We start from the raw sequence: 16136 nt of genomic DNA on the forward strand, positions 1-16136 counted from the left end.
TCTTCAAAGTCAACAGAGACATCACAAGGAACACATCGTCAAAGTCAACAGAGACATCACAAGAAACACATCGTCAAAGTCAATAGGGACATCACAATTAGGAACACATCGTCAAAGTCAACAGAGACATCACAAGGAACACATCTTCAAAGTCAACAGAGACATCACAAGGAACACATCTTCAAAGTCAAGAGAGACATCACAAGGAACACATCGTCAAAGTCAACAGGGACATCACAATTAGGAACACATCGTCAAAGTCAACAGAGACATCACATTTAGGAACACATCGTCCAAGTCAACAGAGACATCACAAGGAACACATCGTACCTGAAGTCCTGTTTTTAACGCGCTGTCCAGAATGTCAACCTCACGGAGATTGCTGAACTGGACAATGGTCACCGCTACAAACGAGAATGTGTGCACACAAGTTAGTACGACCAGTGTGGAGAACCAGGGAGAGGTTTGGTAGTCCGCCATCTTACGTCCTTATCTAACTTCTAGATCAGGACAATACAAGGCTTATCATGTCAGGTCACACGCCGTGATATGAGCCCGCTGTCTGCTGTGATATTTGAAGTGAAAGTTTCCCAATGCAAACTCAACACTCTTTTGTGACTCTACTAATTATCATTAAAGTATTTTAATTAATGGCCATGTTTGCCCTTGTTGCTTTTATCAGAGCACAATGGCGTAAAAGGCAGAGTTGTAGAAAAACACTTTTCAAAGCACATTTATTATTTTTATAAATTAACTTATTTGGAATAAAATTGAAATAAGTAAGACTAAAAATTCATTTGATTAACATTCCTTCTGTTTAGTATAAAATCTAGATGAAAATATGACTGTACAAATTATAATTTAGACAATGCAATTAATGATTTTACTTCATTATCTACACTGTGACCTTATTGGTTGTTATAAATAGACCGGCTGTACAAGAGGTGACATCAATCCAGATGTCTACGACTAGACTGTCTGTTATAGTTTTCTAGAGATAAGCTTCGGTAGCTATAGGTACGGACCATGGTGACAGAGAACCACTCCGCGGGTAGACTTCCCTCAATCCTCGCCTTACTATTCGTCACGCTCCATGTGTCAGCGTTTGTAGCCGTCACGGTTCTGCAGTTTCGTCATGTGCGTGAGTTGGAGCAGAACTTGTCTGTACGGCGGGCAGATATCGCCGACCTTGTGAACACGTGTGGGACAGCCCGCCATGGCCAACACTCCCTGGTACGTGTTTAATGGTGTCACGGACTTTTATATCACATTGTTTTGTTAAATACATGAAGGGCGGCCTTCTTACTGAAACCATATTGGGTTGGCATCATAAATAAGACGTTAAATACATGAAGGGCGACCTTCTTACTGAAACCATATTGGGTTGGAATCATAAATAAGAATTTTTGACGCTGCTCAGCACCTGGTTCGTTTTCAACAATGAACTTTGTTGTTCATTTCATTTGACCAACATTTGCAAAGAAACGAGAGAAATGGTTGAAGATTTTTGAAATAACACCTGTTTTGTATGGAGTTATTAATTGTTTCGGGTTTCACTGGTTAAATCATTGATTTGCATTAAAAAGCACAACATCTTCCCCGTAGCCTCAATGTAGGGGTATATATAACATTGGACTAGAAGTAACGGACGAAGGCTTGTATCTTAAACATGTTATTTACCTTCCATAGTCTGCAGGTTCTGCAATAAACCATGTACCACTAAAATCGGTATGTCGTCATACATTCCAGCACTTATTTAAACGCTCACTTGATGAACTTGCCAGGAAAAATGCTACCTTCGATGTCACCTGGAAGCTTGTAAACTCACGGCAGACCACTTCGGTGTCTTCTCTGATGTCAAGCGTTCTACAAGCTCAGGTAATGTATCAGATTCACTGGACTGACTTTAATTGTAAGCTGAGAAAGTCCAATGTAACACACACAGAGATAAAAAGACAGAAAAGAAGTTCAGCGAAGTTCTGATGTACAAATTAAGAGTTTTGTTCAGTTCATCGGGGAGGGGCGGGGATTTAGATCGTCGGATCTCACTATCATTCAATGTTACTAATTGTTCAACAAGAAACAATATGGCATTTGTCGTCTCACATATTTGTAAGGAAAGGACAAGTTGAATTCATTGGTCTATCGATATAAGGAGTGGTTGTCCACTATTCCATAATGTATTCGGGGACAGCACGTGTGATAGTTAATCATTTTTATTTCGTTTTAGGAACAGCAGCTAATTCAGAAGTGTTCAGGGGACGTCAAAATCTGCCTTTCAGGTAAGTTGAACGAATTGGTCATATTTTTGTTATGTATGAACACGGACTAATTCCGTGGTAGGAATATCAGAAAATCAAGTCTATTTCAGAAATAAAGTTAAACTTAAGCTTCGTCGTGATATTTAAGGTGTTAACATTTGTATTTAATGATCGTTTCTGAAAATTAGTATGGCATATTTTTTTAACACATTTGTATGTAGTAATTGTTTCTATACAATTGCATGTTAACAAAGNCCCAGGAAATTTGGAACCCCACCCCCAGATAGGTCTCTGGATCCGCCACTGAAAGTTTAGATTTGTTATTAAAAATCTAAATGCATTTATTATAATAAAATTCAAGTGGATGCATTTGATACGTTCGGTCGTTGTTTTTGTTATAGGAGATATCGGAGATCCCGGTACCAAGGGAGACAAAGGTCATATGTCGGATGTCTTCACACATTTTGAAAAAGTTCTTAACATGACATGAGGAGACTGTATGTATAGTGAAAACCCTGGTATTAACTGAACTATGAAAGGTTACAGAGTGTATATATAGTGAAAACCCTGGTATAAACTGAACTATGAAAGGTTAGAGAGGGTATATATAGTGAAAACCCTGGTATTAACTGGAACTATGTATGGTAAGAGAGGGTATATATAGTGAAAAACCTGGTATTAACTGGAACTATGTAAGGTTAGAGAGTGTATATATAGTGAAAAACCTGGTATTAACTGGAACTTTGTATGGTTAGAGAGGGTATATATAGTGAAAATCCTGGTATTAACTGGAACTATGTAAGGTTAGAACGTGTATATATAGTGAAAACCCTGGTATTAACTGGAACTATGTAAGGTTAGAGAGTATATAGATAGTGAAAAACCTGGTATTAACTGGAACTATGTAAGGTTAGAGAGTGTATATATAGTGAAAACCCTGGTATTAACTGGAACTATGTATGGTTAGAGAGGGTATATATAGTGAAAAACCTGGTATTAACTGGAACTATGTATGGTTAGAGACTGTATATATAGTGAAAATCCTGGTATTAACTGGAACTATGTAAGGTTAGAGAGTGTATATATAGTGAAAACCCTGGTATTAACTGGAACTATGTAAGGTTAGAGAGTGTATATATAGTGAAAAACCTGGTATTAACTGGAACTATGTATGGTTAGAGAGTGTATATATAGTGAAAACCCTGGTATTAACTGGAACTATGTAAGGTTAGAGAGTGTATATATAGTGAAAACCCTGGTATTAACTGGAACTATGTAAGGTTAGAGAGTGTATATATAGTGAAAACCCTGGTATTAACTGGAACTATGTAAGGTTAGAGAGTGTATATATAGTGAAAACCCTGGTATTAACTGGAACTATGTAAGGTTAGAGAGTGTATATATAGTGAAAACCCTGGTATTAACTGGAACTATGTAAGGTTAGAGAGTGTATATATAGTGAAAACCCTGGTATTAACTGGAACTATGTAAGGTTAGAGAGTGTATATATAGTGAAAACCCTGGTATTAACTGGAACTATGTAAGGTTAGAGAGTGTATATATAGTGAAAACCCTGGTATTAACTGGAACTATGTAAGGTTAGAGAGTGTATATATAGTGAAAACCCTGGTATTAACTGGAACTATGTAAGGTTAGAGAGTGTATATATAGTGAAAACCCTGGTATTAACTGGAACTATGTAAGGTTAGAGAGTGTATATATAGTGAAAACCCTGGTATTAACTGGAACTATGTAAGGTTAGAGAGTGTATATATAGTGAAAACCCTGGTATTAACTGGAACTATGTAAGGTTAGAGAGTGTATATATAGTGAAAACCCTGGTATTAACTGGAACTATGTAAGGTTAGAGAGTGTATATATAGTGAAAACCCTGGTATTAACTGGAACTATGTAAGGTTAGAGAGTGTATATATAGTGAAAACCCTGGTATTAACTGGAACTATGTAAGGTTAGAGAGTGTATATATAGTGAAAACCCTGGTATTAACTGGAACTATGTAAGGTTAGAGAGTGTATATATAGTGAAAACCCTGGTATTAACTGGAACTATGTAAGGTTAGAGAGTGTATATATAGTGAAAACCCTGGTATAACTGGAACTATGTAAGGTTAGAGAGTGTATATATAGTGAAAACCCTGGTATTAACTGGAACTATGTAAGGTTAGAGAGTGTATATATAGTGAAAACCCTGGTATAACTGGAACTATGTAAGGTTAGAGAGTGTATATATACTGAAAACCCTGGTATTAACTGGAACTATGTAAGGTTAGAGAGTGTATATATAGTGAAAACCCTGGTATAACTGGAACTATGTATGGTTAGAGAGTGTATATATAGTGAAAACCCTGGTATTAACTGGAACTATGTATGGTTAGAGAGTGTATAGGGAACTACATTACAGGTGAGAACTACCATTGTCCTCGCTGTCATATGTATTCAGGATGTGTCCGGTGTACATGTACCTTCGATAGAGTAACAATAATCTATAAAAATATAATATCCGAGCCGGATAGTGTCTTATTTAAAACTTAAAAATATCTGATGCAAAAAAGAATGTACACAAATTATTGTATATGTTTTTCAAGCATTGTACTTTAAAATAAATTCGGCAGATGTTTTTTGGTTTGCAATTGATTCCCCTGATGAAGGGCACAAGAACAAATATAAAACTTGTGGGCTTCCCACATTGGTTTTTCCATGAAAAGTTTAAAAAAAAAGAAGCAGTTTATGAGAAACGGTATTGCCCTCTCTGTTATATATCTCCTTATAAAAACACCTGCCTATTATAAAATATGGTGGCACTCAGAGAACACCCGGGGTAGACAGTAATTTCAGAGAACACCCGGGTCAGACAGTGATTTCAGAAAACACCCGGGTAAGACAGTGATTTCAGAAAACACCCGGGTCAAACAATGATTTCAGAAAACACCCGGGTCAGACAGTGATTTCAGAGAACACCCTGGTTAGAGTGTGATTTTAGAGAACACCCGGGTCAGGCAGTGATTTCAGAAAAACACCCTGGTCAGACAGTGATTTCAGAGAACACCCTAGTCAGACATTGATTTCAGAAAACACCCGGGTCAGACAGTGATTTCAGAACACACCCGGGTCAGACAGTGATTTCAGAACACACCCGGGTCAGACAGTGATTTCAGAACACACCCGGGTCAGACAGTGATTTCAGAACACACCCGGGTCAGACAGTGATTTCAGAAAGCACCCGGGTCAGACAGTGATTTCAGAGAACCCCCTGGTTAGAGTGTGATTTTAGAGAACACCCTGGTCAGGCAGTGATTTCAGAAAAACACCCTGGTCAGACAGTGATTTCAGAAAACACCCGGTTCAGACAGTGATTTCAGAGAACACCCTGGTTCGAGTGTTATTTTAGCGAACACCCGGGTCAGGCAGTGATTTCAGAAAACACCCGGGTCAGATAGTGATTTCAGAAAACACCCGGGTCAGACGGTGATTTCAGAAAACACCCGGGTCAGACAGTGTTTTCATAAAACACCCGGGTCATACAGTGTTTTCAGAAAACACCCGGGTCAGACAGTGTTTTCATAAAACACCCGGGTCATACAGTGTTTTCAGAAAACACCCGGGTCAGACAGTGGTTTCAGAGAACACCCGGGTCAGGCAGTGAATTTAGAGAACACCCGGGTCAGACAGTGATTTTAGAGAACACCCGGGTCAGACAGTGATTTCAGAACACACCCGGGTCAGACAGTGATTTCAGAACACACCCGGGTCAGACAGTGATTTCAGAAAGCACCCGGGTCAGACAGTGATTTCAGAAAACAACCGGGTAAGACAGTGATTTCAGAAAACACCCGGGTCAAACAATGATTTCAGAAAACACCCGGGTCAGACAGTTAAATCAGAGAACAACTGGGCAGACAGTGTTTTCAGAGAACACCCGGGTCAGATAGTGATTTTAGAGAACACCCGGGTCAGACATCGAAATCAGAGAACACCCGGGTCAGACAGTGAAATAAGAGAACACCCGGGTCAGACAGTGATTTTAGAGAACACCCGGGTAAGGCAGTGATTTTAGAGAACACCCGGGTCAGGCAGTGATTTCAGAAAAACCCCCTGGTCAGACAGTGATTTCAGAGACCACCCGGGTCAGGCAGTGATTTTAGAGAACACCCTGGTCAGACAGTGTTTTCAGAAAACACCTGGGTCAGACAGTGAAATCAGAGAACACCCGGGTCAGACAGTGAAATAAGAGAACACCCGGGTCAGACAGTGATCTTGGGTCAGACAGTGATATCAGAGAACACCTGGTCAGACAGTGATTTCAGAGAACACCCTGGTTAGAGTGTGATTTTAGAGAACACCCGGGTCAGGCAGTGATTTTAGAGAACACCCTGGTCAGACAGTGTTTTCAGAAAACACCTGGGTCAGATAGTGAAATCAGAGAACAGCCGGGCCAGACAGTGTTTTCAGAAAAAACCCGGGTCAGACAGTGATTTCAGAAAACGCCCGGGTCAGACAGTGATTTCAGAGAACACCCTGGTTAGAGTGTGATTTTAGAGAACACCCTGGTCAGGCAGTGATTTCAGAAAAACACCCTGGTCAGACAGTGATTTCAGAAAACACCCGGTTCAGACAGTGATTTCAGAAAACACCCGGGCCAGACAGTGATTTCAGAAAACACCCGGGTAAGACAGTGATTTCAGAAAACACCCGGGTCAAACAATGATTTCAGAAAACACCCGGGTCAAACAATGATTTCAGAAAACACCCGGGTCAAACAATGATTTCAGAAAACACCCGGGTCAAACAATGATTTCAGAAAACACCCGGGTCAGACAGTGTTTTCAGAAATCACCCGGGTCAGACAGTGTTTTCAGAAAACACCCGGGTCAGACAGTGGTTTCAGAGAACACCCGGGTCAGGCAGTGAATTTAGAGAACACCCGGGTCAGACAGTGATTTCAGAAGACACCCGGGTCAGACAGTGATTTCAGAGACCACCCGGGTCAGGCAGTGATTTTAGAGAACACCCTGGTCAGACAGTGTTTTCAGAAAACACCTGGGTCAGACAGTGAAATCAAAGAACACCTGGGCAGACAGTGTTATCAGAAAACACCCGGGTCAGACAGTGATTTAAGAAAACACCCGGGTCAGACAGTGATTTCAGAAATCACCCGGGTCAGACAGTGATTTCAGAGAACCCCCTGGTTAGAGTGTGATTTTAGAGAACACCCTGGTCAGGCAGTGATTTCAGAAAAACACCCTGGCCAGACAGTGATTTCAGAGAACACCCTAGTCAGACATTGAGTTCAGAAAACGCCCGGGTCAGACAGTGATTCCAGAGAACACCCGGGTCAGACAGTGATTTTAGAGAACACCCTGGTCAGACAGTGTTTTCAGAAAACACCTGGGTCAGATAGTGAAATCAGAGAACAGCCGGGTCAGACAGTGTTTTCAGAAAAANAGAGAACACCCGGGTCAGGCAGTGATTTTAGAGAACACCCGGGTCAGACAGTGATTTTAGAGAACACCCGGGTCAGACAGTGAAATCAGAGAACACCTGGGCAGACAGTGTTTTCAGAAAACACCCGGGTCAGACAGTGTTTTCAGAGAACACCCGGGTCAGACAGTGTTTTCAGAAGACACCCGGGTCAGACAGTGTTTTTAGAAAACACGTGAGTCAGACAGTTAAATCAGAGAACACCCGGGTCAGACAGTGATTTTAGAGAACACCCTGGTCAGACAGTGAAATAAGAGAACACCCGAAACAGTTTCAGAAAACACCCGGGTCACGGGTCAGGCAGTGATTTTAGAGAACACCCGGGTCAGACAGTGATTTCAGAGAACACCTTGGCAGACAGTGTTTTCATAGAACACCCGGGTCAGACAGTTAAATCAGAGAACACCTGGGCAGACAGTGTTTTCAGAGAACACCCGGGTCAGACAGTGATTTTAGGGAACACCCGTGTCAGACATCGAAATCAGAGAACACCCGGGTCAGACAGTGATTTTAGAGAACACCCGGGTCAGGCAGTGATTTTAGAAAACACCCGGGTCAGACAGTGTTTTTAGAAAACACCTGGGCCAGACAGTGAAATCAGATAACACCTGGGCAGACAGTGTTTTTAGAAAACACCCGGGTCAGACAGTGATTTCAGAGAACACCCGGGTCAGACATCGAAATCAGAGAACACCCCGGTCAGATAGTGATTTTAGAGAACACCCGGGTCAGACAGTGATTTCAGAGAACCCCCGGGTCAGACAGTGTTTTCAGAAAACACCTGAGTCAGAGATTTCAGAGAACACCCGGGTGAGACAGTGATTTCAGAGAACACCTGGGTCAGACAGTGAAATCAGAGAACCCCCGGGTCAGACAGTGATTTCAGAAAACACCTGGGCCAGACGGTGATTTCAGAGAACACCCGGGTCAGACGGTGATTTCAGAGAACACCCGGGTCAGACAGTGATTTCAGAGAACACCTGGGCAGACAGGGTTTTCAGAGAACACCCGGGGCAGACAGTGTTTTCAGAAAACACCTGAGTCAGAGATTTCAGAGAACACCCGGGTGAGACAGTGATTTCAGAGAACACCTGGGCAGACAGTGATTTTAGAGAACACCCGGGTCAGGCAGTGATTTTAGAGAACACCCGGGTCAGACAGCGAAATCAGAGAACACCCGGGTCAGATAGTGATTTTAGAGAACACCCGGGTCAGACAGTGATTTCAGAAAACACCTGGGTCAGACGGTGATTTCAGAGAACACCCGGGTCACACAGTGATTTCAGAAAACACCCGAGTCAGACAGTGTTTTCAGAGAACACCTGAGTCAGACAGTGATTTTAGAAAACACTCGGGTCAGACATTGATTTCAGAAAACACCCGGGTCAGACAGTGATTTCGGAGAAATGTTAGACTAAGGGAACATTCATTGTTTACGGAGAGGGTATTGTTACCGTTATTATTAGTGTGGTGTCATTATCGTTCCGTGAAATAACGTGATGAAAACAAGTTTGATGCAAAAATTATAACACATTGTTCGGCATCTTTGTTCTTGACTCTTTTTTACTTTGGCACTTCATATGGACCTGTACTTTTGTTTCACGTGATTCAGTTTTGATCTGGTCATGAACCATAGTTTTCTTTTTGCAGGTTTTCCTGGTGCTAAAGGAGATACAGGAGCCCCAGGTATCGCTGGCATACAGGGCCCGGCGGGGTTAAAGGGGACCAATGGTATCAGTGGTACTGCGGGTACCAAGGGACACAAGGGGCTGAAAGGTACAAACGGACCACACGGTTTAAAAGGTGAAGCTGGTACGAGAGGTTCCAAGGGACTTTTGGGTCCCATAGGAGCTACGGGGTCACCAGGTGCAAAAGGCGGCATAGGAGAGACTGGAGAAAATGGAATGAAAGGACCGAAGGGAAGTCCTGGCCTGAAAGGGAAATCCGGAGCAGACGGAGTTCATGGTAATGTACCATAGCCATGGTTCGCCGTGTTTTCCACCTCTCATGTGATAAGTTCATGACTGTTTACTGTAATCAGCGGTGTTGTCACGCTTTGAGGTACAGTGGGACAGACAGTTTAAAACAATAGCGAACAGTTCCAGTACAGTAACACAATAGACTTCGAAATTAAAATCAATAATGTGATAATTAATGTTACCACGTAACACGAAATCCCAAACTATACATAATATGAACGATTCAGCAGACGGCTTTTCCAAAGAATAATATCAATCACACGTACAGTAAGAGAGCTGTGACGATTAGTGTAGCTTTAGGTAGGACTTCTTTGATTATGTTGTATATAACTTGAGTAATTGCAATTCGACGAAAAAGATTGGCCAGACCACGACAGCTTTTTGTCAATATGCATACCTTGCTGAGCCTGTCGACATCAGTTATCAGCATGCGATATTCTGTAACTGCCAATATTTTTTGTTTCAATACTTTTAAGTCAAATAATACATTTAGAAATAATCCAAATTCTTTCAGGACTTTCCGGGATGAAGGGAGACACTGGTGATCAAGGGCCGCATGGTCTCCCTGCTGTGTACACGGGACCCGTGTGCGGATGTATAGGTACTTTCTACTTGGTGTCATACAAGTATAGTGTTAGTTCATAAAACTTACCCACACTGATCTCCGATCCCTGTACGATTTCGGGAAAATAAGAGACATGTTAATTCCCATTGCATAAGAGTGGGCTACTGCGGCCCCCTACAGACTCAGTAAGAGTGGGCTACTGCGGCCCCCTACAGACTCAATGCTTTTCTGTTGGTGTCGTCTCCTAAGAGGACATTGATCTGTCGCGGAAGTCCATGGGTTCTGTCTCCAGGCCGGGACATACCAACGTCCTTAAACATGGTAGTTTGTAATCCCTGCTGAACGTTCAGCAATTAGAGAAATGACAACAACTGGTTCAACCGTTGTCAGTATAATGTGACCGGGCGGACTGTTGTGCGGGGTGCTTTTGGCATGGTATTTCAGTGAGATAGCAGTATAAAGTCGGCATCAGATCTGCGCTATCGCACCAACATACCCTGCCTCTAGCACATAATATACACGCATGCATTACACAAATGGAGGCACATCCAGCAATGAACTTGGCTGTTGGCACGTCTAATCATATATAACCAAAACGCAATACTGTAATCGGTTACGTAAATTTTGAGAAATAGGAAAATGCAGGAACATATTTTTAAATGAAGAAGATGTTGAATCCATGCAAAATTAACAATGAAAAATAAAATTTAAAATATATTACAGACTGTCGATATTCCGCTATGAATCTGCTCGATATCGCCGTACCGAAGTATAGATTTGCACTACCGTTAAAATATCCATTACCCTTTTCCTAATAGGATAATTAAGTTATCATTGAGGTTTCACTGCGTGTGTACAATCTTCACGTAAAGTTACTGTGGATTTTGTTTCAGAGGCACCGTACATATCTACGTCACAGGAATCCATACCCGGAACTATTGGAGGCAGTCTTAGTCTCACTTGTCTATCAGACGGAAGTCCACCTTCCGCTGTCACGTGGTACAAGATCAACGACCCCGGATGTAAAGTTAATGGTACTTCAGGGAACATACTTACGATATCAAATCTTGAGCCATCCGATATCGGCCAATATATGTGTGTGGCTTCAAACAGCCATGGCAATGCATCGAAGAGTGTTGACGTCACTACAACAGGTGAGAATAAGTGATACCACGTGCACGTATTTGGATGCAGGTTATTTGTTGCGAATTGTATCCTTCTTATAACAGGTGACTAAGGAAGGTTTTACGGTCACTGAGTGATATTGTTTATGAACTGAACAAGGATTTAATCTTAGATTCAGTGTTCAGTGCTTTATTCATAGATTCACTGCAAGTGCTGGAATGCAGTTTTGAGAGTCAGACTATTTGCCATTGGACCCAGTCACGTGACAACAAGATTAACATGACGATAAACTATGGATCAGCCGGAACCTCCGCAACAGGTCCGAGTGTTGACCACACGCTCGTAACAGGTACAATTCATTATGTAGCGTTCCTGGAAACAACATGTTTTGTCAAGAGTCTCGACTCGTTTCATCCTTGTTACTTACCTATCAAACAGAAATGTCTTTGCAGTCGTCAAACAAAATGTTATGATAATTGCCATCTTAGAAGTCTCCCTGAATACGTTTTCAAAATTATGAAGAACAAAACCAATGTCGGTGTATCTTTGTGTCATGTGTCGATATCTTTGAATTCATAAGCGTATTTCCTGGGACATATAACATCTATTAGTAATTTCTATGTTGTTGACTGCGATATATTATGGGTTTTTCAGCCACAGGTAAGTATCTGTATTTAGGATCGTCCCCGACCTTAGTTGATCAGACTTCACGGATCGAGTCGATGACGGTACCAGCCAACCAGGACCAGTGCTTCACAGCTTGGTACAAGCTGGACGACAGAAATTCAGGCAGCCTTCAAATCTACAAAAAGGTTAGTCCGAATTATTCTGACGTTTTATCGACTTTTTTCATATCGGTCTGTCGCCGGCCTACATCATACCTTCGGTAACGCGAGATCTCGTCAAGTCATGTGACATTGCTCATGGCCTAATTCCCATTAAAAACATGGGTTGGTATAGAAAACGTTGGAAAATACTTTTCGTAATGATCTTTGAAACATGTTATTGATACCACCTACTGCATAACGAAAAGATCTTTCGATCCATGTGCGACATGTGTGTGAAAGTGACGATTTGTTTCTAAAATATCAGTTTGAAATGCGCTCCGGGCGCGGGTCGCATATTTCCCGCATATTATAGAGGGCCGGAGTTCTGACGTTAATCGACGACAGACCGATATGAAAAAAGTCGATAAAACGTCAGAATAATTCGGACTACAAAAAGGTAAACTATACTTATCACTGCGCATGTACAATAGAATGTACCTAACGCTGTCCCTGTTCTCTAGATTATACTTATCACTGCGCATGTAGAGTAGTTTATATTCAACACTGCGCATGTACAATAGATTGTACCTAACGCTGTCCCTGTACTCTAGATTATACTTATCAATGCGCATGTAGAGTAGTTTATATTGAACACAGCGCATGTACACACGATTATTCTTAACACTGAGCATACATACGAAATAACTAACACTGCGCATATGCTCTAGATTGTATTTGATTCTTGGCCTGGTTAATGAATAGATGACTTTCTCCACAATATTGTTTCCATGAAGGTAAATCACGTGATTAGTGATGGTATTATTCATGTCATTATGGTCCTCATGGCCATCTCTCAGTTAATAAAATTAGATAGGATACGGCGGGTTAAATAATAGCGTGACAATAAATTAAAATGTATGACAAAAAGCAAAGCATTGCTCCCGCAAAACATGGACAGAAAAACATACAGCAAAATAATGAACAATAGCTTTGTTTATATCGTAAATATGTCGATTAAAATATGTTTATAACATTTCTGATGTTGTGCAAAACAGTTATTGTAAATATTGGCAATAATGGATTACTGCGTTCCATAGAAAATGTTTGATTATTATCATCATTGTGAAAAAAAAAAAATTCAATCCTTAAATCAAGTTATATCCGTTTATGTTACATAAGCTTAACATCTTCGATCAAGACCCTCCTTCAGAATATGCACACCAAATACAAGGATCTGAGATACAATACTTTATATAGAAGTGTAAAATGACACATTGATGGTGTCAGGCATTAGGTGGGGATTTGACTTTGGCGTGTCAGGTTTGATTAGATGTGGTGATTGCTTTTCGTAAAGTTGTCATGTATTACACAATCACAGACCATATAAATCTCTGTATTCGTCAGCTCCGTAAAGTTGTCATGTATTACACAATCACAGACCATATAAATCCCTGTATTCGTCAGCTCCGTAAAGTTGTCATGTATTACACAATCACAGACCATATAAATCCCTGTATTCGTCAGCTCCGTAAAGTTGTCATGTATTACACAATCACAGACCATATAAATCCCTGTATTCGTCAGCTCCGTAAAGTTGTCATGTATTACACAATCACAGACCATATAAATCCCTGTATTCGTCAGCTCCGTAAAGTTGTCATGTATTACACAATCACAGACCATATAAATCCCTGTATTCGTCAGCTCCGTAAAGTTGTCATGTATTACACAATCACAGACCATATAAATCCCTGTATTCGTCAGCTCCGTAAAGTTGTCATGTATTACACAATCACAGACCATATAAATCCCTGTATTCGTCAGCTCCGTAAAGTTGTCATGTATTACACAATCACAGACCATATAAATCCCTGTATTCGTCAGCTCCGTAAAGTTGTCATGTATTACACAATCACAGACCATATAAATCCCTGTATTCGTCAGCTCCGTAAAGTTGTCATGTATTACACAATCACAGACCATATAAATCCCTGTATTCGTCAGCTCCGTAAAGTTGTCATGTATTACACAATCACAGACCATATAAATCCCTGTATTCGTCAGCTCCGTAAAGTTGTCATGTATTACACAATCACAGACCATATAAATCCCTGTATTCGTCAGCTCCGTAAAGTTGTCATGTATTACACAATCACAGACCATATAAATCCCTGTATTCGTCAGCTCCGTAAAGTTGTCATGTATTACACAATCACAGACCATATAAATCCCTGTATTCGTCAGCTCCGTAAAGTTGTCATGTATTACACAATCACAGACCATATAAATCCCTGTATTCGTCAGCTCCGTAAAGTTGTCATGTATTACACAATCACAGACCATATAAATCCCTGTATTCGTCAGCTCCGTAAAGTTGTCATGTATTACACAATCACAGACCATATAAATCCCTGTATTCGTCAGCTCCGTAAAGTTGTCATGTATTACACAATCACAGACCATATAAATCCCTGTATTCGTCAGCTCCGTAAAGTTGTCATGTATTACACAATCACAGACCATATAAATCCCTGTATTCGTCAGCTCCGTAAAGTTGTCATGTATTACACAATCACAGACCATATAAATCCCTGTATTCGTCAGCTCCGTAAAGTTGTCATGTATTACACAATCACAGACCATATAAATCCCTGTATTCGTCAGCTCCGTAAAGTTGTCATGTATTACACAATCACAGACCATATAAATCCCTGTATTCGTCAGCTCCGTAAAGTTGTCATGTATTACACAATCACAGACCATATAAATCCCTGTATTCGTCAGCTCCGTAAAGTTGTCATGTATTACACAATCACAGACCATATAAATCCCTGTATTCGTCAGCTCCGTAAAGTTGTCATGTATTACACAATCACAGACCATATAAATCCCTGTATTCGTCAGCTCCGTAAAGTTGTCATGTATTACACAATCACAGACCATATAAATCCCTGTATTCGTCAGCTCCGTAAAGTTGTCATGTATTACACAATCACAGACCATATAAATCCCTGTATTCGTCAGCTCCGTAAAGTTGTCATGTATTACACAATCACAGACCATATAAATCCCTGTATTCGTCAGCTCCGTAAAGTTGTCATGTATTACACAATCACAGACCATATAAATCCCTGTATTCGTCAGCTCCGTAAAGTTGTCATGTATTACACAATCACAGACCATATAAATCCCTGTATTCGTCAGCTCCGTAAAGTTGTCATGTATTACACAATAACAGACCATATAAACCCCTGTATTCCTCAGCTCCGTAAAGTTGTCATGTATTACACAACCACAGACCATATAAATCCCTGTATTCGTCAGCTCCGTAAAGTTGATATGTATTACACAATCACAGACCATATAAATCTCTGTATTCGTCAGCTCCGTAAAGTTGACATGTATTGCACAATCACAGACCATATAAATCCCTGTATCCGTCAGCTCCGTAAAGTTGACATGTATTACACAATCACGGACCATATAAATCCCTGTATTCGTCAGCTCCGTAAAGTTGACAGGTATTACACAATCACAGACCATATAAATCCCTGTATTCCTCAGCTCCGTATCGACATCAGAAAGACAAGTTTGTGATAACATACTGTTACGTATCCTGTATATTGTGTTTATACTAAATAACACTAGTTTGTTTCGTGGCATTCGGTACATGGACTCATGGTTAGTACGTCATTTTTGCTTCAGAGTTGTGACGGTTCTCCAGAACAGATGTTGTTGAGTAAGGCTGGGAATCATGGTCAGGGCTGGCACGAGGTCTCCGTGTCGATTCCGGCAGACCCTGCCATGGGTGTCAAGCTCATCATACAGGCCAAGTCCGGAAACAACATACAGGGTTACATCGCCCTAGACGATCTACATCTCACCAACGGACTCTGTGCCTTCCGTATGTACCTTTAATTTATACCGCGGTCTATTGTACA

At 41.0% G+C, this 16136-nt stretch overlaps 2 protein-coding genes across 3 annotated transcripts in view; one reads left to right on the top strand and one right to left on the bottom strand.

The window, feature by feature from the left end:
• LOC110446728 (inner ear-specific collagen-like) overlaps nucleotides 1-528 on the bottom strand; it is an 11852-nt gene extending 11324 nt beyond the window's left edge. Inside the window, exon 1 of the mRNA XM_021492013.1 lies at nucleotides 331-528. Within this exon, the coding sequence (XP_021347688.1) occupies nucleotides 331-480 (150 nt within the window). The 5' untranslated portion in view covers nucleotides 481-528. The remainder of the gene's footprint in view (nucleotides 1-330) is intronic.
• Nucleotides 529-969: 441 nt separating this feature from the next.
• LOC110446731 (MAM and LDL-receptor class A domain-containing protein 1-like) overlaps nucleotides 970-16136 on the top strand; it is a 38216-nt gene continuing 23049 nt past the window's right edge. For both annotated transcript variants that reach the window (XM_021492016.1, XM_021492017.1), the window contains exons 1-10: nucleotides 970-1233; nucleotides 1750-1878; nucleotides 2231-2282; nucleotides 2663-2698; nucleotides 9410-9724; nucleotides 10253-10339; nucleotides 11197-11457; nucleotides 11628-11777; nucleotides 12083-12240; nucleotides 15901-16099. In XM_021492016.1, coding sequence (XP_021347691.1) covers nucleotides 1027-1233; nucleotides 1750-1878; nucleotides 2231-2282; nucleotides 2663-2698; nucleotides 9410-9724; nucleotides 10253-10339; nucleotides 11197-11457; nucleotides 11628-11777; nucleotides 12083-12240; nucleotides 15901-16099 — 1594 coding nt within the window. In that variant the 5' untranslated portion in view covers nucleotides 970-1026. The remainder of the gene's footprint in view (nucleotides 1234-1749; nucleotides 1879-2230; nucleotides 2283-2662; nucleotides 2699-9409; nucleotides 9725-10252; nucleotides 10340-11196; nucleotides 11458-11627; nucleotides 11778-12082; nucleotides 12241-15900; nucleotides 16100-16136) is intronic.

This window comes from Mizuhopecten yessoensis, unplaced genomic scaffold, assembly GCF_002113885.1.
Source record: "Mizuhopecten yessoensis strain PY_sf001 unplaced genomic scaffold, ASM211388v2 scaffold2971, whole genome shotgun sequence".
Lineage (NCBI taxonomy): Eukaryota > Metazoa > Mollusca > Bivalvia > Pectinida > Pectinidae > Mizuhopecten > Mizuhopecten yessoensis.